The 24,723-nt window shown below is 41.8% G+C and overlaps 1 protein-coding gene across 5 annotated transcripts in view; it reads right to left on the reverse strand.

Annotated features, from left to right (window-relative positions):
• Nucleotides 1-24,723, reverse strand: part of SNX25 (sorting nexin 25) — a 115,299-nt gene that overhangs the window by 8,875 nt on the left and 81,701 nt on the right. Inside the window, exons 7-16 of one of the 5 annotated variants that reach the window (XM_082608473.1) lie at nt 24,344-24,525; nt 20,645-20,776; nt 18,116-18,388; nt 15,018-15,182; nt 12,023-12,154; nt 10,573-10,689; nt 8,782-8,922; nt 6,262-6,375; nt 2,121-2,285; nt 219-336 (exon numbers count right to left, since the gene is read on the reverse strand). In XM_082608473.1, coding sequence (XP_082464599.1) covers nt 219-336; nt 2,121-2,285; nt 6,262-6,375; nt 8,782-8,922; nt 10,573-10,689; nt 12,023-12,154; nt 15,018-15,182; nt 18,116-18,388; nt 20,645-20,776; nt 24,344-24,525 — 1,539 coding nt within the window. The remainder of the gene's footprint in view (nt 1-218; nt 337-2,120; nt 2,286-6,261; nt 6,376-8,781; nt 8,923-10,572; nt 10,690-12,022; nt 12,155-15,017; nt 15,183-18,115; nt 18,389-20,644; nt 20,777-24,343; nt 24,526-24,723) is intronic. The other 4 variants (XM_082608470.1, XM_082608469.1, XM_082608472.1 and 1 more) reach the window with 4 other exon arrangements.

A 24,723-nucleotide genomic window follows, 5' to 3' on the forward strand; every position in this document is an offset into this window, starting at 1 on the left:
TAAAGCAGGACCCTAAGTTCCATGAGTACAGGGATATCTGTCCTAAGGTTGTGTCCTCAGATCCTGCCTTGGTATCTGGTTGGCCTGTGAAAGTATTTGCTGAATGAATATAAATACATGTCTGATTCAGGAACAAAGGGATATTGTGTGTGTGTGTGTGTGTGTGTGTGTAACCACTTAACCAGCAAACACCACTGAATAGTAATAAAGCAGCTTACTTCCTCGAAGTTCAAAAATCTCCCCAATCAGCATGAAACACGGTTCAGCCAAGGAGTCTTTCCTTCCATCCACGTCATCACCATAATCTGACAGGTCACTGTCCTCCTCTGCCTCCTCCTGGGGGAACAGTAAAGTCACGGGAAGCAGGTGGTACGTTCTCCTTCTCCCTGTGTCAATTCCGAACGATGCACTTATAGTTCGACCTCACACAATCCTTCAACTTCCCTACATGCGGAAACCTATGCATTTTCACAAAGAGGCCACAGTGTATCTAAACTCAGGGCATAGTTTGATCCTAAAGCCTTATTCAGGGTCTAAAATAATTCTGAAAAGCTTCTGTCACTGTATTAATGAGGAGTGAATTTGGAGATGATAAAAGAGCTTTCTAACCATTTTGAGTTTTTAAAGGAAGGCTTTTTAACTTGAAATATTTTAAATTCACTGTTTTTTTTAAAGACATGTATAATATAAAGTAATTTAGTTATTTTTAGAGCTCTGATTCAAGCTTTTATTCTGTACTTCAGCTAGTCTCACTTCTTGATCTGCATATCAGCAAATTTCAGTTGAAAACTCATTTATGCCAGGCACCAGGCTAGTGCCAACGAGTGTGACGTGGATCCCGACTTTAAGAGGCCCTTAGCTCTGCGGGGAGGCGGCCAGTATACACGTGGCTGTTTCTCCAAGCAGGGTGAAGGGCTGTAACAGGGGTGCAGGCACGAGGCAGTGGAGGACAGCTGAGGAAGTTCATTCGGATGTGTGCGGGGGGGCAGCTGAAGCTGCGGGAACGAGCAGCGGCCTGACGACAGGGCTGTGGGGGCGTGACGAGCAGAGCAGGGGGCTGAGAAGTCACAGAGGCCGGAGGGGTACCCCCAACTTCACGGCTTCACTGCAAGTCCAGCAGCATCAGAGGCCGCAGAGGCCGGAGGAGGCTGCTGCTCGGCCACTGGCCTTCCTCCTTCCGAGAAGTTTCCCGGAGTGACTGGGCCACAGGGTGAATCCCAAGAGGTGCAGGGATACACGGGAGGTGACGGAGGGGAGAGGCCAAGTGCGGCCAGACGAGACACGTGTGGCGTGCGGGGAAGAGGCGGGGAGACGCCCAGGAGGGAGGCGGGCGGGCGGGCGGACCCCCTGTGGGTCGCGGGCTCCGCTCCAGCTCAGGACGCGGTAACGCAGACGCGCCTTTCCATGGTTACTTCCTTCTGTCCAAGCTCATTAAACCAATTCTGGTGAAGAGGCGGTGGCGTCTGGCATTGAACTAAGGAGACGCCACACTTCGGAGATGGTCTCGGGCAACTTGTGGGAGAGCCAACGAGGGGTCGCAGGCCTCAGCCAAGTAAGGAGCCCCCGGAGGGAAGCCCGAGGGCCAGGTATGAGATGGCAGATGTCTGCAGCCTCTCTCTATTCACTCCTTCACCCACCGCATCACTGCGAGGTGCATCTTGCTCCAGGACCTGACACGGCTTTCCATTCCCTGAGATAAAACCTAAACTCCTCAGCGTGGCGTCGAGGCCTTGACCCTCCTCCTACCCTTGGCCTCACTTCCTCCAGCGCGCGCTCCCAAAGCCCTCCCCTGGCCCAGAGGCCTGCTGATTGTTCCCCACACACACCCTCCTCTCCCGAACCTCAACGTTAGCTCCAACCCCTCCGCAGTGCCCGCCCCCGTCCCGGGCACCGGCCAGGCCACCTTCCGTACAGGGCCTCCCACAGAACCGCCATCCACATGCCCCTCACCTACCTTGTAATCAACCCTGTCCCCAAATATGACAGCAATGGTGACTCAAGGTATTTGCTTTCTCCCCATGTGTAGCAGGCCTTCCACAAATACCTGCCACATCAAACAGCCTTCCAGAAGACGTTTGCTTAAATATGCTTCAAAAACATACAACCTTCAGACGGCTCACCTCCTGATGGGAGAAGAAGTCGCGAGGGAGTCTTTCCAGAAATGAGGATAATGAAAAAGTGGATTTTTTCCCCTGCACGTCAATGACCTTGAGGTAGTCAGGAGAAGGGCTCAAAAAGGCATAAAGTGCTTCACTCTGACACAGTCTTTCATCTGAAAGCAGATTCTGTGGGAGAAAGAGGATTAATTCCTCCTGCGTGGTTCGTCTGTGAGCTGGGAGCCACCAGGAGTGAAGGCAAGGAGTCGGCTGTCCCGGGAAATTGACTTTCATCGCAATTCTGAACCTAAAACCACTTCCCTCTCCTCCTGAAATGAAATACATTAGACGAGTTCTCACGGAGCTTGATGGCAAACAGCACTCTGTGGGTTAACTGGAGCGCCCTGATCGTGCTCAGGGTGACGTGAAGTCTCACCGTACAAACCGCCCGCAGGCCCAGGGGCTGCCGCCTTGGAAAGTCATGGGTGTTTTTCACACACCACACAAGGGTCCCACCCAACCCCTTCATGGCTACGTGCGGACTTTGTACATCAGCTGAAAAAAGAGCTCTGGGTTGTCACATGGTGGTAACTGCCTGCCAGGCAGTAGTTTTCTGTCCCTGTGCTCCACCTTCCACAGGCAGCGTATGTTTACATAATTTTATAACTGTTTTTATTGGCCCATAAAGTGGAAATTTGCTCAAGTTCTCTGTACTTCTCTGGCCTTAGGAGAAAGGACAGGAGAACATGCATCAAGCTTACGTACAAAGCAGGTGCTACCGGTGAGACAGGCACATGAACAGTGTGACCACAAGCATGTGTAAGTGTCTGGTACCCACAGATACAGGGTTTAGGAATAAATGAACCAATGAGAAATCCTGCCCCATGGATGATGTAACCCCCCTGGGGGGTGGAACACTGGGGTTCTGATGGCAGAACCCTCTCTGCTGGGAGAACAGGTTACATTCTGGTCCCAGAGGAGCTGGTCCATGACGTTCACGTTATATTTGTTCAGACGAAACTTGAAATCTGACAAACCCTGTGACCCTCCCTAGAAAAGCACCTCCGAGAGTGCCCAATAGTGCCACACTGGGGACGGGGGTCCTGGGGCACCCCCACCCCCCGCATTCCAGTGGTTGTCAGCTTCCTGTGTCCTGCGGAAGACTGGCCTGAAGATGGAGGTTCTGCCTCAGACGTGAGCAAGGAGATTTAGGGGACAGGCAGCTGGGGTCACTACTGCCTTCCGGGGCAGGGCCTTGAGCCTTTATTCCTTTTTGTAGAGCATTAAATGCTCAGCTGCACGTGAGGGTGGATTAGGAGTGAGACGGTCTCCCTCCACCTGGACTTCCTTTAGCTCATCTCCACTCCAGCACTCTTGTCAAATAGTAGCAAATGATAACCAACGGAAAGTCTCAAATAATGCAATCAACATAACTAAGGAAGTCATGAAGGATGACAAGTCTGTGGACTAAGTTAGACTCTATCATGAAGGAAAATCACCAAAGTGAACGTGTAGGAGAAGTTAGAAATGTTCTCAAAGATTATGTCTACGGGCCAAGGTATAACTGGGATTTTATCACATCTTTAAGCTGAGAATATAATCCTAATCCCCACTCCTTCCCCCAGAAGGCTCAGAGCACGTTGCTCTACACAGGTGGAGCCTCTAAGAGGACTAGTCAGTGTTAGGTGAGGAGAGTAAGACATTCCAGGAAGAGCGAACAGCGCGTGCACACCCAGAAGCTGCCTGTGTCTGAGGGACGACTGGCTGGATTCTCATCTGTTATCAGTACACCTCGAAGGGAACCGTGTGTCATTTATAAACACTCACACAAACATACACTCAATGGAATCCTCTTTTCTGGAAGGTCCTGTGGACCTAATATCTGCCTTTCAGACTAAACCTTTTGCATCTTGCTTTTCCTGTCTGCAGCTGGTGGGATGATATTTTGAAACTTCAGTCTGCTGTGTAATCTACCTAAAGTTATTCAATAGTGAGCACTTTCACATAAAGTCTTTGAGGACATGAAAAGCAATTTAAACCATTACTTTCTGACTTACGGTCCTCTTGATCAAAAGACAAATGGCCCCTCGAGATGCCCCTTCCACCTCTTCAGGCAGATGGGCCCCACCCCCAGCCTCGCCCACGCCACCTACTGGCAGCGCAGAGCACATGCTTCTCTTGGCACCAGGGCAGGAATCACTAACCCATTTCCATCACCAGCAACCCAACAGGGGCACGAGTGACCCCTCCCCGCATCCCCAAAAGTGCAGGGGGCACCCTGGTCTCTGCAGCACAACTGGAAAGGCAGCTGAAGGGCTGGAAGCGCCGGACAACCTGAGACCCTCCCTCCCCCAGCAGCAGAGGCTGGAAGGAAACGGAAGCATCAGCTGCAAGATCCCAGAGCTACACACGTGGGGCTTCACAAGCTTGGATTTTGAATAATACATATTCGTTTCACAAACAAGACCTTTAGTTCATCTGAACAATTTAATCAGGTACAATGCCTGAGTGGGTTTAATATTTCCTAGATGTTCTGAATCAGCAACGATGGTAATATTTCAGTTTTAAATTCCCTCCTGTAACAGCATTTAAACGTTAATGATTCTCTATCCCAGTTCTGCCATAATTAAACTCGGAACGTTTTTCACAGGTGCAATTATTTTATTTCCTGAGGGAAATATATACATACACATATATATACATACACACAGACACTTATATATTTATAAACAATACATATATATTTAGAGAGAGATGAATATATGAGAGAAAAATAGAAACACTTGCAAGGGAACTCTAGCTAAAATGTACCTACTTTAACTATGATTCACACCCTGATCCAACTGAATATAACATAACCTTTACTAAGAATTTGGCAACATCCATTATTAAGTCTCAGGATTTCTAGCTACTATTGCATTGGCAAAAAGTGTTTCACAAGGCAAAGGTCCATGCCCCCCCGAGAACTATACGGGCTTTGGGGGCCATGGTGTAAGCAACTTAACTATACCCTGAATACAGAGGCCCCAGCTAAGGAAAAAATAAATAGTGGTTTGCTACTGGAGACAGTATACCTTGGTCCGGTCTTACGCTCTACGGATAGAGTGAAAGAAACCAGTTCTGCGTTTAGAGGAAGTAAGGAGACTGTCTTTAGAACCTTGCAGCAGGCAAGGATTTCTCCACGAGCACAAAAGGCATTCACCACAAAAGGAAAAAAAAATGGATAAACTGGACTAAATTAAAATTGAGAACTTATGCTCATTAAGAAACCGAAAAGGCAACCCACAGAAAGAAGATAGCCACAGCACATATGCTCTGACAAGAGATGCACATCCAAAACACACACGAAACTCCTGCAAAGCAATACGGAAAAGACAGGCAACACGACAGAAGAGCAGACACAACTTTAACTTCACAAAAGAAACCGTCCAGTGTGGAGTGAACAGAAGCCCGCATGCCACTGGTGAGAGTGTACAAACCGCCACGACCACTCAGAAAAACTGAAAACCCCAAATGCCCGGGGATTCCCCAGCAGCTATTCACCAAAAGACAAGCACTGGCAGCTTATTAACAGCCTCCACCTGGCAACTCTCCCAATGCCCATCAACAAGAGCACGAACAGACTGCAGGAGGTTCACGCCAGGAGAAGCCCATTCAACAATGAAAACGAGAACCAAAATGAAATCAAAGAACGGTCTGCAACTGAAACAGCCCTATGGGAGGACCTCAGGCCCACGATCCTGAGTGAAGGGGGTCCACGCCCTGTGACTCCACTCACGTGAAGTTCAAAACCAGCTGTAAGCACGTGGTCGTGAGTCGGGACCACGGTTACCTGTGGTGACGCTGGAGGGACTGGTGACACTCTGTCTCTGGGACTAGGTGCTAGTTATGAGGGTGTGTCCAGTTTGTGAAACTGGAGAAAGCCGTACACATGGTATCTGCATTTTCTGTCTGTAGAGTATACATATATATACACACATATACATATATATATATCACCAAAAAAAAAATACCCCCCAGAACCCAAAACCAAAGATATTTTGAGGATCTGTCCTGACCTGTGAGAACAGGAAGCAAACAGGCAAACTCTGAGAATGATGACAGTTCAACACCCCAAAACCCCCAAATGACTAATTTTCCTCCCATATCCAGAAAGTCTGCTTACCTGTAAAAACTTATTTAATTGATTCTTTGACTTTTCCATAAACTTTTGATCTACAGATTTGAAAGGCAGCTTGCTAAGAGAAGGCAACTGGACTTTTTTTAAAGAAGGGAAACACTGTGAGGGAAAAAAAAATTAAATGTTAGTATATATTGAAATTACATTTAAATCTTTAAAAAAATTTTAGATTTTTAATAAGAACAAACCGAGTATCCTCTTCCTATACTAGGTTCCTCTGAGACTGAAGGCCTTGAAAACCTACCTGTTCTAACCAGGCTCAAGGAATCCAGAGGAACAGGACATGTGACGAAAAAAGCTAACCCCTGTCCTTGGACTTACAAATGCCTGGAAGCTGGAAATTGTGGAGCTGGGCTGGGAAGGTGGGTCTGCACCACAGGCACGGAGCACACTGTTTGGGGTACTGACACGTGGCTCCCAGCAAGAACTTTTCTCTTAGAATGTGTTTTGTTTACAACATCTCTGTAAAAAGTCATCAAGGTTGACAAAGGAAGACCATGGAAAGAAAGAATAACTCAGGCTGTAGCTTTATTACTGCCTTTCAAGGGCAAACTGCAGAATGTAAATACATTAATAATAATAAAATATGTTAACAGATAATAAACTTCCCTTTGTGAATTAAATCCTGCATTCTGCCAGACACTGTGCTAGAGGCTTGGTGTGTGTAACAGCTCTGAGTCACCCCTGTTTTACATATGGGACGACTGAGGATCAGGACTGAAACCCACATCCATCTGACCATTAAGTCTGGTCTCATGCAATGCCCGCAGGACTCTGCATCTGCCCCTCAGACGCCAGGAGGACAGTGGCTTCCAAATGCTCCAGACGCTGCCTCTTCACTAAGGCACTGGGGCCACTGGAATATGCTGACTAGATCACTGGTGCTGAAAAGTAAGTGAGCACAGAGTCTGCCTGCAATGGCCTTCCCTCCTGCTGTTTTCAGGGTCACAGCAGCCCCGACAGGGACCTATCACAGCTGTCAACAGGAAGAGTTCTTTCAAAGAATGAAAACTCCAAAAAAAAGAAAGTAAGTAAGAAAAGAAAAAACTCACACAATAGGAAATACCAAAGGTGAGAGAAGAACCCAGGAATCAGGCCACAGAGGAAGAAAGATAATGAGACAAAAGGACAGATGTGAAATTTTATAAGGCTTGTTTCCTCTAATGCTTCAGAGCAATTGTTTTTGATAGAAATTACTGACTGAAAGTGTTTTTAAAAAATCACCCTAGAAGAAAAGGTGAAAGGAAACAGACATATTTCCTTTGCAAAGGAAGGGTCTGAGAGGTGACCGTAGGGTTTTACCAGCATCAGTTCATTCTGAGCAAGAGAAAAATGGACTTAAATGAAGGTAGAAACAACCGAAGAACCCTTTAATTGCTGGGGTAAAGGGTAATTAGCTCCAGTAGATGGAGAGTTAGAGAGGATGCAACTCCTGAGAAAAATGGGAAAATCATGAATGGAAACTAAGACAACCTGGATTCTAGTCCTGGTTTGGCCATTATGTACACATCCTACTACGAGTCAGTTAAACTCTCTGGGATCACGTTCCCTCATCTATCAAATAAAAGAACTGACCTAGATTAGTAGCTTTCAAACATTTTAAACTAAAATCCACAGTAGGAAATACACACCACATTGCAACCCACAATGCACATGCAGATACATGCATCCATATATTTATAATACACACACTTAGACATAACAATACACACACCCAAACGTATACACATCCATACATGCAATACACATATCCATATGGGCAATATACACATCCATATATGCAATATACACACCCATAAAACCGAAGCAAAAGTACCATGAAACAATGCTCATTACTGCTGCTGTAAATACTGCTAATAAAAACAAATCATGTTTACTCTGTGCCGCACATTCTTCTAAATGCTCTGTACACACTTATTCCCTTCATTCTTACAACAGCTCTGTGAGATAGGTAAGGAAGGCACTATTAATATCAGTAGAATACAGATATTAATAAAGAGAGGTATAAAGAGACAGAGTGACAGGTCCAGGTCACAGAGCTGGTAAATAGTAAAGTGAGGATCCAAACTGGATCCAAACTCGAGCAGCCTGGATGCAGAGTCTGTGCTCTCAACCACCGCACTCCACTGATTCAACTCCTTTATGTGATGAAATGCAATATATTCTATCCTCTTTCTATTGCTGCAGCCCAGAATTGATCTCACTACCCACAATGGGTCACAACTGGCAGCTCTGAAACCACTGGCCATCGATGCTCCCCAGCTCTCCTCCAGCTCGGGGGTTCTGGGGGGTTCAACGGAGGTCAGACAATTATCTATCCTGAAGGATTTAGACTAGACTAGATGGTTGATCTTCAAGTAAATTTCTAAACGTCAAGCTGAAAATGCCACTTTGCCAGTATCAACAGCAAAGGAGAAAGATGAATCAGTTTGTGTGTAAAAATTGAAATGAGCTCTTAAATCTCTTCTTCAGTTATTCTAAATCTGTGTTCACAAGAATTCATACCTCACTAAGTTTCCGGTGTAAATTCTGAAACTCACTGAGCCTTCTGGGGACTGTCCAGTTCTTAGTTTCAACTCCTCCAACTTCTTGTAAGCTTACCATGACAAAGTAACAGGGCATTTGTTCACCATTCTCTTCTGTAACCTTGGAAAAACATACAAACACAACAGCAACGAAAAGCATGGTGAGCGATACGGTAGGCAAGACATTTAAGTGTCCCCCAGGATCTCCCTCTCCCTGGTATGTATGCCCCACATAGTCCCCAGGACTTGAAAATGATGGGTTCTATTCTGGCAGTTAGGGTATGTTACATGGACAACCAACCTTAAACTAGGGCCTAATCCTAACCATGTGGGCCCTTTCAAAGCAGAGGGATTTCTCTGGCGAGTAGCAGAAGAGGAATCAGAGGAAGCACGAGAAAGGTCTGACAGGTTGTGCCACTGTAAAGATGGAGAGGGCCATGCGGAAAGGGTCTGGGAGGGCTGCCAGGAACTGAGAGCGGCATCGTGCTGACGGCAAAAGAACAGAGTCCTCAGTCCCACAACCACCAGGAACTGAATTCTGCCGATGACCTGAATGGACCTGGAAGTGGATTTTCCCCAGATTCTCCAGACAAGAACTCAGTCTGGCCAACAACCTGATTTCAGCCTTACGATGCAGAGAACACAGTCAGACAGTGCTGGACTTTCAACCTACACAACTGTGAGCTAATAAATGGGTGATGTTTTGAGCCATGAAATGTGTGATGTTTTGAGCCATGAAATGTGTGGTAATTTGCTGTGCAGCAAAAGAAAACTAACATAGCTAACTAACTAACATAAAACTAACATAGAAAGCTAACATCCTAACTGGGTTTCCTTGAAAAAGCAAATTAACAGGAAGCGAACAGGTGTGAGACACCAAAACCTCTCTCAGAGAAGGATGAGGGTTTCCCCAGTTTAATACAGGATTCCACAAACTGTGATTTCCATTTTCGAGAAATTTCACATTGGGAGACCTAATTTCCCCTACCTCCCAACTTAATTCTTAAACACTTACACACACACCCTATCATAATTCAGAATAGCCACCATTGCTCTTAATGTAAATGGGTAAGAGAAGAAACAAAAAGAAAATACATTGAATCTAAGCTTGAATTAGTGTCATGAACCAAAATTAGAGACGAAGAATCAACAGAAAGGCAAGGGAAGGAGACGCGAACTTGCTGAGCGCTGGCTGAGCCCCGCCAGGTAGGATCACCGTCCCTCTGTGAGGACGGGAGGTGGAGGCGCGCACACAGCGCGCGGCGGCTCAGCCCGTCTCACAGCTCCAGGGAGGCTGGCGTGAGGTGAACACATCCTCCACAGGTTCCCACACGGGGCTGCTTCGTGAACTCCCGGCAGTCAGGTGACCCCTCTGGGTCCATTTCCGTTATCTTTTCGGGGACCAAGGTCGAGGCAAGCCCCTGAGCGACAACTGATCACCAGGGCAAAGGGCCTCGGGAGGGTTCTTCCTCCTCTCCTCCCTCCCTCAGTATTTGCCTTTGGAAGACAGTTACAATAAACTGTGAAATGTCAGAGGCAGCTCTAGGCAAAGGTGAGAAGGTGACAGAATGTGTGTTCTCTGCCCTCCAAGGGCCTCCTCTGTTACCTTTTGACATCACATCCCCCGAGCCCCCCTTCCTAGATGTCCATCCCAGAGGCAACTCCATCTGCGGTGACCAAGCGTTTCCACACGGTATTCCAGGCTCTGTGCAACCTTCCCTCTCCACTGCCCTCCCCTCCCCTCAAGAAAGGTATCTGACCCTGAGCTCACCTTAAAGAGAGGCTCAACAAGCACCAAAGACACACTAAGGGCGCCTGGTAAGCTCTCACGTAACGCGTGTGCTTTCAGGCTGGCTCCTGGAGAACATGCGCGGTTTTGCTGCCTAAACTAGAAGGGAATTTAAGATTGTGAATTCTAAGCCCTTCCCCTGGTAAGAGTGTCAGGCCACTGAGTTGACGGGAAAAGCAGGGATGGACACACAAGTTGGGCAGATGGGCCCTTGCAAATCTCAGGAGCTGAGTAATTTGACAAGCCATTTGAGGCAATGATGGGGCCAAACCGTCACAATGACTTACTCAGGATCTTGTCATTTGTGTGCTATACGGTGGACTGGACTTTCTTTTTTTTTTTTAATTAATTTTATTGGAGTATAGTTGATTTACAATGTTGTGTTAGTTTCAGGTGTACAGCAAAGTGATTCAGTTATACGTATACATATATTCATTCTTTTTCAGATTCTTTCACCATATAGATTATTACAGAATATTGAGTAGAGTTCCCTGTGCTATACAGTAGGTCCCTGTTGGTTATGTACCTTACATATAGTAGTGTGTGTGTGTGTTCATCCCAAACTCCTATTTTATCCCCGCCCCACTGCCATGTTTCCCCTTTGGTAACCATAAGTTTCTTTTAGAAATCTGTGCGTCTGTTTCTCTTGTAAATAAGTTAATTTATATCATTTTTAAAAATCAGATTCTACATATGAGTGACATCATATGATATCTGTCTTTCTCTGTCTGACTTACTTCACTTAGTAACATCATCTCTAGGTACGCTGGACCTGACCTTCATCTCCAGGTTTCGACAGTCGGGCAGGTGGGAAGGAAGGAGTTGTCAACACTAACAATGTAAATGCATAGACATATCTTTCCTTTAAATGAAATTATTTTTACAGACAAAAGAAAAGGGATACAATGTATTCTGAAAACTATTATCTCATATCCCTCAGAGAATAGCAAAATATTTTCTACTTCAAGGGAAAAAATATTCATTATTAAAGATCTGAGAGCTATTGACATTTGAGCCACTGAAGTCAGCAGGACGGATCCATCAGAAACACATTTAAAATGTTTCATCTTCAAATTTCAAGCAGTGCTTTCCATTTTATTTCAACCCTCAGTGGAAAAGTAAATTGGTAATTCAAGGACATTAATTGTTCCTATCTGAAAGTTGCTTATGCTTCCAATGAACAAGGACAACTTTCTGTCTGAAGTGGAGGGAGATCAGATCTACACCAGGCAACCCAGTAACAGCTCCCAGTCATGAACCAGAGTGAAAATACAGGGTGAGGAAGGCAAGACCAATGCAGTCTAGAAGAATGAATATAAGTTTTCTATTCTCATCCTTAATTATTTGGAACAAAATCTTGTCTGATAAAGTCAAACTTAAAACTTTGGAAATAAATACCTAATAAACTGGGAAGAAAAGCAGACAAACCTACCTCTCCACTGGTGATGGAGGCTTTCCACATACCAAGGTTCTCACACCACCAATCTGTTCTTGCCATGTGCAGCTGAAGTTCTGTGCGTTCTTTATCTATTAGAATTATTTCCTCCTTCAACTTAGAAACAATCTGCCACAGGAAAAAGATCCTGGGAGTTATGAAACCATCTAAAATGCTATGCAATTCAGCAAAGTAGCAGGATACAAAATCAACACACAAAAATCAGCTGTGTTTCTACACACCAGCAATGAATAATTCAAAAAGGAAATTAAGAAAACAATTCCATTTACAATAGCATAAAAAATAATAAAATACTTAGAAATGAACTTAAGCAAGGAGGTGAAAGACTTCTATGATGAAAACTACAAAACACTGATGAAAGAAATTAAAGGAGACATAAATAAATGGAAAGACAGCCCATGTTCATGGACTGGAAGACTAAATATTGCTAAGACTCAATGCTACCCAAAGCAATCCACAGTTTCAACACAATCTCTATCAAAATTCCAATGATGTTTTTGCACAAAGAGAAAAATCCATCCTAAAATTCATGTGGAGTCTCAAGGGAAACTGAATAGCCAAAACAATCTTGAAGAAGAACCATGAAGTTGAAGGACATACACTTCCTGATTTCAAAATTTACTGCAAAGCTACACTACTCAAAACGGTATGCTACTGGCATAAAGACAGACATGTACCAATGGAATAGAATAGACAGCCAAGAAATAAACCTCTGCATATATGAGCAAATGATTTTCAACAAGGGTGCCAAGACCATAAGTGGGAAAGGACAGTCTTTTCCACAAATGGTGTTGAGAAAACTGGATCATCACCACATGCAAAACAATGGAGTTGGGCCCTTACATAATACCATATACAAAGGTTAACTCAAAATAGATCAAAGACATACTCGTAAGGCTAAAACTATAAAATTCTTAGAAGAAAACATGGAGGAGTTTCATGACATGGGATTGGCAATGATTTCTTGGCTATGACACCAAAGGCACAGGCAACAAGAGAAAATACAGGCCAACTGGACTTCATAAATTTTTAAAACTTTTGTGCAAAGAACACTATCAACACAGTAAAAAGGCAACTCACAGAAGGGGAGAAAATATTTGCAAATCACTTATTTGATAGGGGGCTAATATCCAGAATATATAGAGAACTCCTAAAACTCAACAACAAAAAACAACCTGATTCAGAAACGGGCAACGTACTTGAATAGACATTTCTCCAGAGAAAACAGATAAGTAGCCAAAAAGCACATAAAAAGATGCTCAACATTACTAATCATTAGGGAAATGCAAATCAAAACCACAATGAGATACCACCTCACACCCATTAGAACAAACGCTATCAAAAAACAGAAAGCAACAAGTGCCGGTAAGGATACCGAGACACTGGAACCCTTATGTACTGCTGGTGAGAAGGTAAAATGGTGCAGTCACTATGGAAAACAATACAGAGATTCCTAAAAAATTAAAACAGAACCACCATATGACCAAGCAATACCCCAAAGAAGTGAAAGCAGGGTCCTGAGATATTGGTACATCCATGTTCAAGGCAGCATTTATTACCATAGCCAAAATGTGGAAGCAAACCAGTGTCCATCAATGGATAAATGAATAAACAAAATGTTGTATATATATGCAATTGAATATATTAGCCTTAAAAAGGAATGAAATTCTGACACATGCTACCATATGGATGAATCTTGAGTACATTATGCTAAGGGAAACAAACCAGTCACAAAAGGACAAACACTGAATGATTCTACTCACAGGAGGTACTTAGAGTAGTTAAATTCATAAGAGGCAAAGGGAGAATGGTGGTTGCCAGGGACTGGGGGTAAGGGGATGGGGAATTACTGTTTACTGGGTATAGAGTTTCAGTTTTGCAAGATGAAAAGGAATTCTGGAAATGGATGGTGGTGCTGGTTATATAACAATGTGAATATACTTAATGCCAGTGAATTGTACACATGGTAAATTTTATGTTATGTATACTTGGCTACAATTTAAAAAAATAAATAATTTTTAAAAATTCTATGCTCACCGTCTCGTTGGATCTCTTTTAATGAGAAAACCTATAAGGTTATGCAACTCTGTAGTTTGAGGACAGCAGCTTTGCCTCAACTTTGCCTCATGGCTGCATGTTCAACTCTCCTAAACATGCAGCCCACAAGGACCCTCCTCAGAAAGCCTGCAGGAAGCACATCCTGCATTTTATTATCAGTAAGGGCTGTAATGTTCGGTTCCACAGTCAGCATATTTGCTCTCCAAGGGCAGGTGTTAGACTCTGTTTCACTGATTCTTCATGGTGACCAGCATAGCCTCCTGCACTTACTCATCACTCAGGCTTCTGAATGCACATTCACAAAGTACCAGAGGAGATCACTTTGGGAAAGCAAAGAGTGCCAGCTATTCCTACATTAGGGAAACCTCCTTTTTCGACCAAAGAGGCATGAACACAAAGCAAAAAGCCACACCACCCCTTGGGTGTGAGGAGTGCCAGAGAGTGAGATGCTGTTTACATTTTTTAAACTTTCAAATTCTGTTGGTTTCTAGTGAAACAATCTATTTCTTGCATATTCTGTGAGGTGCTCTAAGTTGTACTTGCAGTGTTCAAAAGAAAAAAAATTTTTAAGATTGTCCTTGCAGAGTTAACTCACTTCCAGAAACAACTGTGGCACAAGGGGAAGCGCAGCCCCTTCCCCAAAGGCACTGCAGGCAAGTCGGACAAAAGACACAGAGTTACAGCTGAGGATGGGAAAGAACCCCAAATCATAACAGATAAAAGACAAATGCTTTGCTAATTCTATACTAGAAGCAAAAACAAAAACAAAAAACAAAAAAACAGACAAAGCCAATGGAACTTAGAGTTGAAATTCTTTTTAAAGAAACACTTCTCAACATAAACTGAAAACTACTATTTATCAAGTTAGAAAAATGGAAACTTTTAAAGACAACCTTGAAAGCAGAAGAGTTACCTTCTTGTCAGGTTTTGGTGCATTCTGAATAGAATTTAGAGCTTGTCTCTTATAGTCAAGCTTCTCATTTAGTTCTCGTAGTTTGTTTACAGCAAAACTGGTTTGTTCATTAATCCGACTGGTGCCTTCATCCACAGATTCCTCACCAGCCTCACCTCCCGGGTCCTGGGGGAAAACATCACATGAACCACCATAACTTATAGTGGTGGAATATTCCCTAAGTATTAACTATAGTATAGGTATATTACACTGCTCCAAAGCACTGGATTCCACTAAGAATCCATGGTAGAAAGTCTAGAGGTAGACTGTTTTTTCTCAGCTAAGTGAAAAAGCAAAGGATCAATATTTAGAATCAAAGTAACTGGTATTTGGAATTGCAGTGAAAAAAAAGAAACATTTAATAGCCCAGCGAAAGGCCACACCACTATTTCCCAAATGGTATACCCAAGGGAACCTGCACAGAACAAGGAAGGCAACTGAGTTATCTTCCCAACTCAACCCAAATGTTCTGTGCCTAAACTTTGACAAAAAACACTGAGGCCTGGCTTCCTTTTGGGTTCTTAAGACTATTATGAAAAATTCATGCGTGTCCCTTTAAAATAGAATTTCCGGGCTTCCCTGGTGGCGCAGTGGTTGAGAATCCGCCTGCCAATGCAAGGGACACAGATTTGAGCCCTGGTCCGGGAAGATCCCACATGCCACGGAGCAACTAAGCCCGTGCGCTACTGAGCCTGTGCTCTAGAGCCCGCGAGCCACAACTACTGAGCCCGTGCGCTGCATCTACTGACGCCCCCGTGCTCTAGGGCCTGTGCTCCACAACAAGAGAAGCCACCGCACCACAATGAAGAGTAGCCCCTGCTCGCCGCAACTAGAGAAAGCCTGTGCATAGCAACGAAGACCCAACACAGCCAAAAATAATAAATAAATTAAATAAATTTTTAAAAAAGATGTGCATGTCTTAATCTTCAGAACCTATGAATACATTAAAATAGAATTCCCAAATTCCCACTAGTCAAAGTATTTTCAGTATACACTTTGCTCAGTCCTTATTTTTACTAATCAACAGGTAGCTTATTTTACAAGTAAAATGGTTAGCATTGAAAGTGACTTAAGATTCATAAAGGACTACAGAATTTGGAAAAACCTGAACAGATTACCACCAAATAGCATATTAGTAATTAGATTCATGAACAGCATGAAAAGAACTGCTGAGAACTGTCTTCTGGTTCATTTACTCCTTAACTTTCTTCCAGATATTTTTCTTCTTATTTTTATTAATTGTGACAAACAGTAAAAGAAAATTTTCAAAGAAAAATAAAGTATTAATAATCACAGAACACCAAGCATTTTTGTATATTCTTTCTAATCCTTGTCCACGAGTATATATATCATGACATCATCCTACTCCCTGTATACATTCAAGAGGGTATTCTGCCTTTTTCGTATAATATACAAGGCCGTATATTTGAGGGTATTGTAGTCTTCAAAGTTATAACTGCTATGGCTGCATAGTATTCTGTGAATTGATAATATACTGAGGCATATCCCTATTGCAATGGGTTGATTCTGCTTTTTTGCCTTCCCAAAAACTAAAAATAAACTCCACTGTGCATAAACTTTTTTTTCCCCTACATTTTAGTTCTTTTCATAGGATAAATTTCTAGAAGCGGGACTACTGGAACAAAGAGTAGGAGCTTTCAAAAGATCAGTGATACATTTACCACCTGCTTTGAATGTTGGGTGAAGCTGCACATTTCTTCATGTTTGTTTACTATTTATTACCTTTCATATTAACTGTCAGTTCAACTCCTTATTCAATTTATCTGTTGGGTATTATAATTTGGACAAACTTTTCACAACATTTGAATATTAACCATTTTAATTTCTGAGGTAGAGAGATCGGTTTGTTTTAGCTGTGCTATCCTAAAAATAAAATGCAATGAGTAACGAGTTTTGGACCAATTAGTTCAGTGGTTTTATACACTGAAAATGTAAAGAACCAAGTAACAAAACATTTTTTCAAAAGTCTGAATGAATGAATTTACCAACAGTTCAGAGACATCTGCTTCTAATACCATCATGAACAAGTACCTGATTCCTCAGGGCTTGAGATACAGTGAACTGGACAGAAAGAAATAATCCAAGATAAATTATAATCTTTCTATATAAGGTGATTCTAAAACACTTTTCCTTTGTACCTGCAAAACCTTCAAACTCATATAGGTCATTAGTAGTGAAAGGGAGATGTCAACTGGGGCTATCCAAAATGATCCAGGACACTATAAGAAAATTAGACTTCAGGTATGGCTGGACAAGGTTTCTTTCAAAACATCTCAATTTCATCTGATTTTTTTTAAACTCCAAAATATTTCCTGCAGACTCTTCCTGCATTCTCTTCCTCTCCTCATTTCTTCCCCATCCTTTTTGTCTGTTCTCCAGCTGGACTGTTGTGGTAATGATTCTCTTACTTGGTCACAGATGTCCCACCCCACAGATTTTCTGCCCTCACTTTTCAGGAGTCAAACCCAGCTGTGTCTCAGGCAGACAGAGCAGGGGGCGGTCTCTGACTCAGCACCGGGTGGTGGTACCCAGCTGGTCAGAAGGACCAAGACCGAAGTGAGGACGAGAAGCAACAAGGAAATTCAACTTAAAGTTCCACTTAAAGTGCTGTATGCTAAGACATAGAGAATGGACTTGAGGACACGGGGAGGGGAAAGGGTAAGCTGGGACAAAGTAAGAGAATGGCAAGGGCATGTATACACTACCAAATGTAAAACAGATAGCTAGTGGGAAGCAGCCGCATAGCACAGGGAGATCAGCTCGGTGCTTTGTGACCACCTAGAGGGGTGGGAGGGAGATGCAAGAGGGAGGAGATATGGGGATATATGTATATGTATAGCTGATTCACTTTGTTATACAGCAGAAACTAACACAACATTGTAAAGCAATTATACTCCAATAAAGATGTTAAAAAAAAAAAGTGCTGTATGCCAAAAGATAAAGGTGCACACCAAATCTGGCTCACACAATCTGCACCCACATAATCATATTCAAAGCTTATCCACTCAAAAGGGAGCAGGAAGTTAAACGTGACTCACCATTTCATCCTTGTTGGAAATCAACTGGGAGACATGTTTTTCTTCCTCTTTTATCATCAATTTCTCATACAGGTCACTGACAATAAATGAAGGGTAATACCTATCCTTCAGCATCTCATAAACGTCTCCCTGGATTTTGCAGAACACTTCGATTCCTTTATTTCCTACAAGACACTGCTGGATTTCTTTGTAAAGTGATTTTTCCACAGATATTTCTTTGCTCTCCACGAAGAAATTCTGGTAAATTTCACCAACTAATTGTGGAATTTGGTTCTGAAAAGACAAGAAGATGAACAAAGTAAATAATACCATCTCTGAGAAAAACTATTTTCTTCTGAATTATCTGCATTTTAAAGGTGGAAGGGAGACATGTAGAATGTAGGATGAATGTGCAAAGGCTTTTGTGGGCACATTCAGGCCCAAGGGGTGAGTGTCAGACCCTGAAAAAACAACTGGTTCCTTAAAAGGAACACTTTACGTTGAACAGTTAACAAATGTAATTTCTTTTTAATGCTGGAAGGAAAAAAATAAGAATGCAAACAGTTCTCTTCTTGCAGTGGATTCCTTCTCATAAATCTCAGTTCCACAGGAATACAATTGATCAGCTAAATTCAGTATGACTTTTTCATCTAGTAAAAATAATTAGAAATGCCAACTTCTCACTCCAGAAGAAAGTAAATATAATAATTGTATAATTAGGGCTTCCCTGGTGGCACAGTGGTTGAGAGTCTGCCTGCTGATGCAGGGGACACGGGTTCGTGCCCCGGTCCGGGAAGATCCCACATGCCGCAGAGCGGCTGGGCCTGTGAGCCATGGCCACTGAGCCTGAGCGTCCGGAGCCTGTGCTCCGCAACGGGAGAGGCCACAACAGTGAGAGGCCCGTGTACCGCCAAAAAAAAAAAAATAATAATAATTGTATAATTAAAGACAGCAAGAGAAATATTCTTCAGAATGATGACTTACTACATTGTAATCAAGCTTGTATTACACAGCTTGGTCTTAAACAAGGTCTCTGCCTAAGTGTACTAATCCTAATTCAGAAGTGCAAACATCTAACATAACCTTTACATTTCCGCTACAGACAACTTATTAACTCTAGAAATGTTATGAAGAGTCTTCGACGGTAGCAAAAAATGAAGACAAACGACTTAATGAATATTATGAATATAACAAGCAATCCTGAAGTTTTACATCCAAATCAGTGTTGCTAGGTCAAAATATAGCTATTTGAGGAAGCTATATCCTCTTATTGCACTGACATTTTTCAACTTGTTTTCAGTAGTTTAGGAAAATTTTTTAGATTGCTCTTTTCAATATTCCTCTGAGAGCAGCCAAAAGTCAAGTTTGTAGTCAAGTCTGGTAAATAAAATATGTAATAAAGTTGGCAAATATAATATTGAGTAAAATGAGGTAATTTGTGGCTTATAAATTAACAATGAAAGACATTCCTAAGAAGATTTAAAAATACTATGAGACTGGATTTATTCCTTAACCAAAGTAGTTTGTAATTTATAATGTATTTTAAGTTGGTATTCAGCCCTAGCAACATTCATATGAAGTGCAAATGAGTAATTTAATGTACATAGTGCTGTTTATGCTTACTTTAATAAGCCTCTCAAGAGTGGCATGGACATGTATACACTACCAAATGTAAAATAGCTAGCTAGTGGGAAGCAGCCACATAGCACAGGGAGCTCAGCTCAGTGCTTTGTGTCCACCTAGAGGGGTGGGATAGGGAAGGTGGGAGGGAGACGCAAGAGGGAGGAGATATAGGGATATATGTACATATATACCTGGTCCACTTTGTTTTAAAGCAGAAACTAACACACCATTGTAAAGCAATTACACTCCAATAAAAATGTTAAAAATAAATAAGCCTCTCAAAATGCATGTATTATATATGTTGTACATATTGTTATATATGTTTTAGACATATATATATATATATATATACACACATTTATATTTCACATTCTTCAATTTAATTCTTAAATATATATTGAGAACTTGCCAAGTGCAAAACACAGTGCTTATTGTTGGGCTTTGTGCTGTAATAGGCATCTGTAACCAAAAATTATTTTTTGTCTTCCTTAACACAATCATATTTTAAATTAAATAAAAGGAGGCCAGTTGTGTAAAATGTGCACATTATGATATTAAAAATAATAAGGTTATGAGATTGAAGTATAGGTGGTAAGACCAAATTTATTGTAACAGCCATGTGGGTAATAAGTATACGCCTTTTTTATAACGGGTTAAAAAATAACTACCTGAAACTAAATTCAGTAATTGGGTCTATTTGTAAATCTTTTTTCCTTGACTACACATTCAAAAGCACTTTTTGTAAAAATGAAATCTAACTCTATTTACCATTATGGGCTAGAACATAATGCCGATAATATATTTGGTTTAAAGTATTCTTTTAATGTATCTTATCTTACAGCTTGATTGAGAAACACAGACATACTGCCTAACATACAAGTTTTCATCAGCTAGTGATTAATATTCCTTTGGGCTTATATATCCTACCTTGTTAGCATTCTTTAAATATTCCACAGACTCCCAAAAGCTAATCAGAGCTCTCTTGTCCGTCCTTTCCATGTACGTTCGAAAGTGCTCTCGGTAGGAAGTACTGGCCAAGATATCTTCGAATTGAAGAATCTATGAAGGGAGTTTAAGAGAAAGTTTTTAAAAATCAAATTTTAAATATCAGTTTGCTTTAACTTCCAATGGATTAATTTCTACATTCAGGAAAAAATGTCTGATTTTCTAAGTTCATAGTCAATGTAATACAGTACCTCTCTCACCTTCCTAAATTCTAAATTTAAAAAGTTTATTGAATATTCAAAATGCACATATTCAATAAATACCAATTTTCTATTAATCATTCACTCATTCAGCAAAAGATTTATTTGGCATCTACTCTGTATCAGGCACATTTCTAGGAAATGAAACAGACAAAAATCCCTGCCTTATGGGATGTATTGCTAAAAGCAATCATGCCAATAATAGAAAAAGTGAAGAGAAATATATAAAAGACCAGGAAGCTGGAGCCTAATAATTTGGCATTTTTGCTTTCCACCCTATTTTCATATAGCTGAGGAAATCTACAAATGATTTCATACCTTGTCTTTTTGTTTATAATATCACATTCATTAAAAAAATCTTTTGTATGCATCATTTTAATTGGCCCATAAAACTACTGTAGAGATGTATCAAAATTACTCCTTTGTTTACTATTTTGAATGCTTACAGAAAAGAAAAACCATTATCTGAAGACACAGTGAGATCAATCTTCAGTATGGACTGCTATAATATGAGAAAGCAGATGAGATCATAATTCATGACTCAGCTAGGAGAAATGCCTCAAATTAATTTAGAAGGAATTTAACTCCTATATCCTTAGTTATTAATTAGTAATAAAAATGATGTCTATGGGGCCTCCCTGGTGGCGCAGTGGTTGAGAGTCCGCCTGCCGATGCAGGGGATACGGGTTCGTGCCCCGGTCTGGGAGGATCCCATATGCCGCGGAGCGGCTGGGCCCGTGAGCCATGGCCGCTGGGCCTGCGCATCCGGAGCCTGTGCTCCGCAACGGGGGAGGCCACAACAGTGAGAGGCCCGCATACCGCAAAAAAAAAAAAAAAAAAAAAAAGATGTCTATGTATACTGCAACGAAAAGAAAACTTACATTTAAGATTTTTAAAATTAATATTGTGGCGATTGGAAAAATTTCAGAAATGTTACCAGTTAAGATCTTTCTAAAATCAAGTGCATATGATCAATGCATGTTCAACTCTTTCTGCCACTGACAGCAAGTCCTCAATCTGTTTTGTGGGCAGAAAGGGGCAGGCATTTTTCTAACAACTTTTGATAACTAAGTAATCAAAAGTGATCCCTTGCTACAGACCATTAATATTTAGGATTTAGTTTACTAACTTTGGGAGACCGTAGCATGTATCCTCACTTTATGTAAACCTACCAGTGAAGCATTTTTAGGTACAAATCCTAACTGTACAGGCTCCAAAGAAGTCTGAAGGCTCCCATGTCGACTCTGGCTAGGAATGACAGACAGCAATCCATTTTTAACATGGGGAGGACCTGAGCAGGAAAGACTCTCAACAACTCTAAGCAAGTCTTCCCAGTATAATTTCATGGATTGAAATGAATTTCAAGTTAGATACAAATCCACATATTTGCAAAATCAAGTCCAAAACATCTTCTAAAATATTAGCCACTTTTAGATTCTTTTATTGTGTCTTATGAACACTCTTATGTTTAGTTCTAAAAGTGCAAATATATATACAAATAAATGACAGCAAATATATCTCAAGTCTAACTAAACATCTGATGTATCTCATATCTTAGCTGGTGAATTAACCAAGTTCTCCACTCCATTTGTTTTCTGTTTTCTCTTGAAGCCTGCATAAGCCTTTCACTGATTCACACCTACACTAACGGTGTGGGTCTGGGTGACCAGGATAAGGAGACTGCACACTTCTGGGTCAAATGTGTTAACGTGAGATGAACTCAATCTCATTGTGTTAATTTGAGATGAACTAATCCCAGTAATCCTGAGACTGTTGCGTGGAAGTGGCAAGAAAAGACTGGGTAGGTCCAAGTTGACACGACTGCTAAATATATGATTAAAAAATATATATATATATAGACAATGTAATACCAATGAACGTTTACTAAGGGCTTCCATATAGCAAACACTGTGCTCTTGCATTAATTTCCTCCTGTTGGATCAGCACGTTTCCTTCTGTCCTAAAACTTCTGGTAATTCTGGGAGGGCTGATGCCACAATCAATAATCTCTGGGCAGAAGACAAAAAATTGTCCCGGTGGATGTCTCATATGCCGAAGACCATGAAGTATTTCAGGCTGGAAGGCGGCCTATGAAGGCAGATTGTTCTTTATTCCCCTCAGGGATTTTTATTTACTGCTTTTTCACTATCTCCCAAACCCATTGGATCTGGTTTCATGATGCGTACTCTATTAACTTTGTGTTATGTTTTGTGTGTATTACCCCTTGACCAGCAGGTTAATTTTTCTCTAGGAAATATATCCCCTGAGCACTCAAAAGGACCAAAAGGCCTAGAAGAGTAAGTAAGTGTGCTCTTAAAACACCCAACATGTTCCCAAGAGGGACCCAGGCCCAAGATTCTCTAGCTGCCGAATATCTACAATACACTCAGGAGACCATCTACAGCGTACAATGAGAACGTGGAGAATTAGGATCTTGGGACTGATGTTTTATCCTAAAAGGAGAGAGCACAATTGGATTCCTCTTACATTTATAACATCACTAAACATACCCCCCCGAATAATTACTGCCAGTAATAACAAGTGTTTATTAAGTGCTCATTATACACCAAGTACCATACTTACTATTTTATGTGCATTATTTAATTTAATGATTATCATGCCCTGCAGGGTATGTACAGTTAACCCTACTTTACAAATAGAGTACAGAGAGGCTAACTAACTTGCCCAGAGTCAATCCCCAGCAGACCTGGGATTAAAAGCCAGGCTTTCTGATTCTGTAGCACAGCTTCTTAACTATAATAAAATACTTACTCTCTTTAAGAAATTACCTGATTTGTATTCAGGCCAAAAAATTTAGCAAACTAAAAACAGTATGGAAGTCAAGAAGGAAAGACGGACTGAGAGCCCTACAAGAACTCTGGGAGAAACAAAGTCAGGGAACCTTATCACATTCAAGTGCAGCGTCCTGGGCTACACTCAGATTTGAGAATCAACCAGATCTGGGTTTTTATCTAGTTCTGCCTCTTCTTATCCACGTGGCCTTATTAGGTAATTTACTTAAACCAACTGTTTCTTCCCCTGTAAAATGGGGATATGGAGTACATATTCACAGCACTGTGTAGAGAGCTAAGTAAAATAACCTATAATAAGACCTTCTACTTCACTGGTGGTAATTTCTATCCAACTCGTAGTGAGTAACCTGACTAAGCCCTTGAAAATATAAATATGCTCCTCTGGGATTGTGGGAGGGCAAAAGGGGGACAGTAAAACACACACAGGCATGTGCACACACATGCACCCCACACCAAGAAATACAGCTACTGGACTCATAAAAGTAAACATGTGAGTCTATGTTCTGGAATATATGTCTTAGGTTAAATACCAAGAAGTGAAAAGATTGTCTATGTGATTAAACCCGTGTTCATAACAAATACGAAACGGCAAAACTACAAAGTTCTACCTTCTGGCTTTGAGGCCCTTCCCCCTCATCTAAGGGCCCATCCTCTTGCTGGTTGTAGGCAGGGCCTCCCAGGATTCTGATCCTCTTCTCACACTGCTTCTTTGCCACAGTCAGTTGGTTAATGTACCTTTTCATGTTCCTGGCCCTCAGGAGATCAGCCTTCATGGCAGCAGTTTCTTTCCCTTGAATGAGATAGAGGGACAGTATACATTCAGAGGACAAGGTACAAAAGAGGGAGCACAGCGACTGTGGGACAAATTAATGTCTGCTGTGGTACATTCTGAGCAGCAGTGGGTACTAAGGGACAGCCACTATGGAAACAATATGAAGGTTCCTCAAAAAATTAAAAATAGAACAAACATATGATCCAGCAATTCCAC

This window comes from Mesoplodon mirus (assembly GCF_964341445.2).
Source record: "Mesoplodon mirus genome assembly, chromosome: 20".
Classification (NCBI taxonomy): domain Eukaryota; kingdom Metazoa; phylum Chordata; class Mammalia; order Artiodactyla; family Ziphiidae; genus Mesoplodon; species Mesoplodon mirus.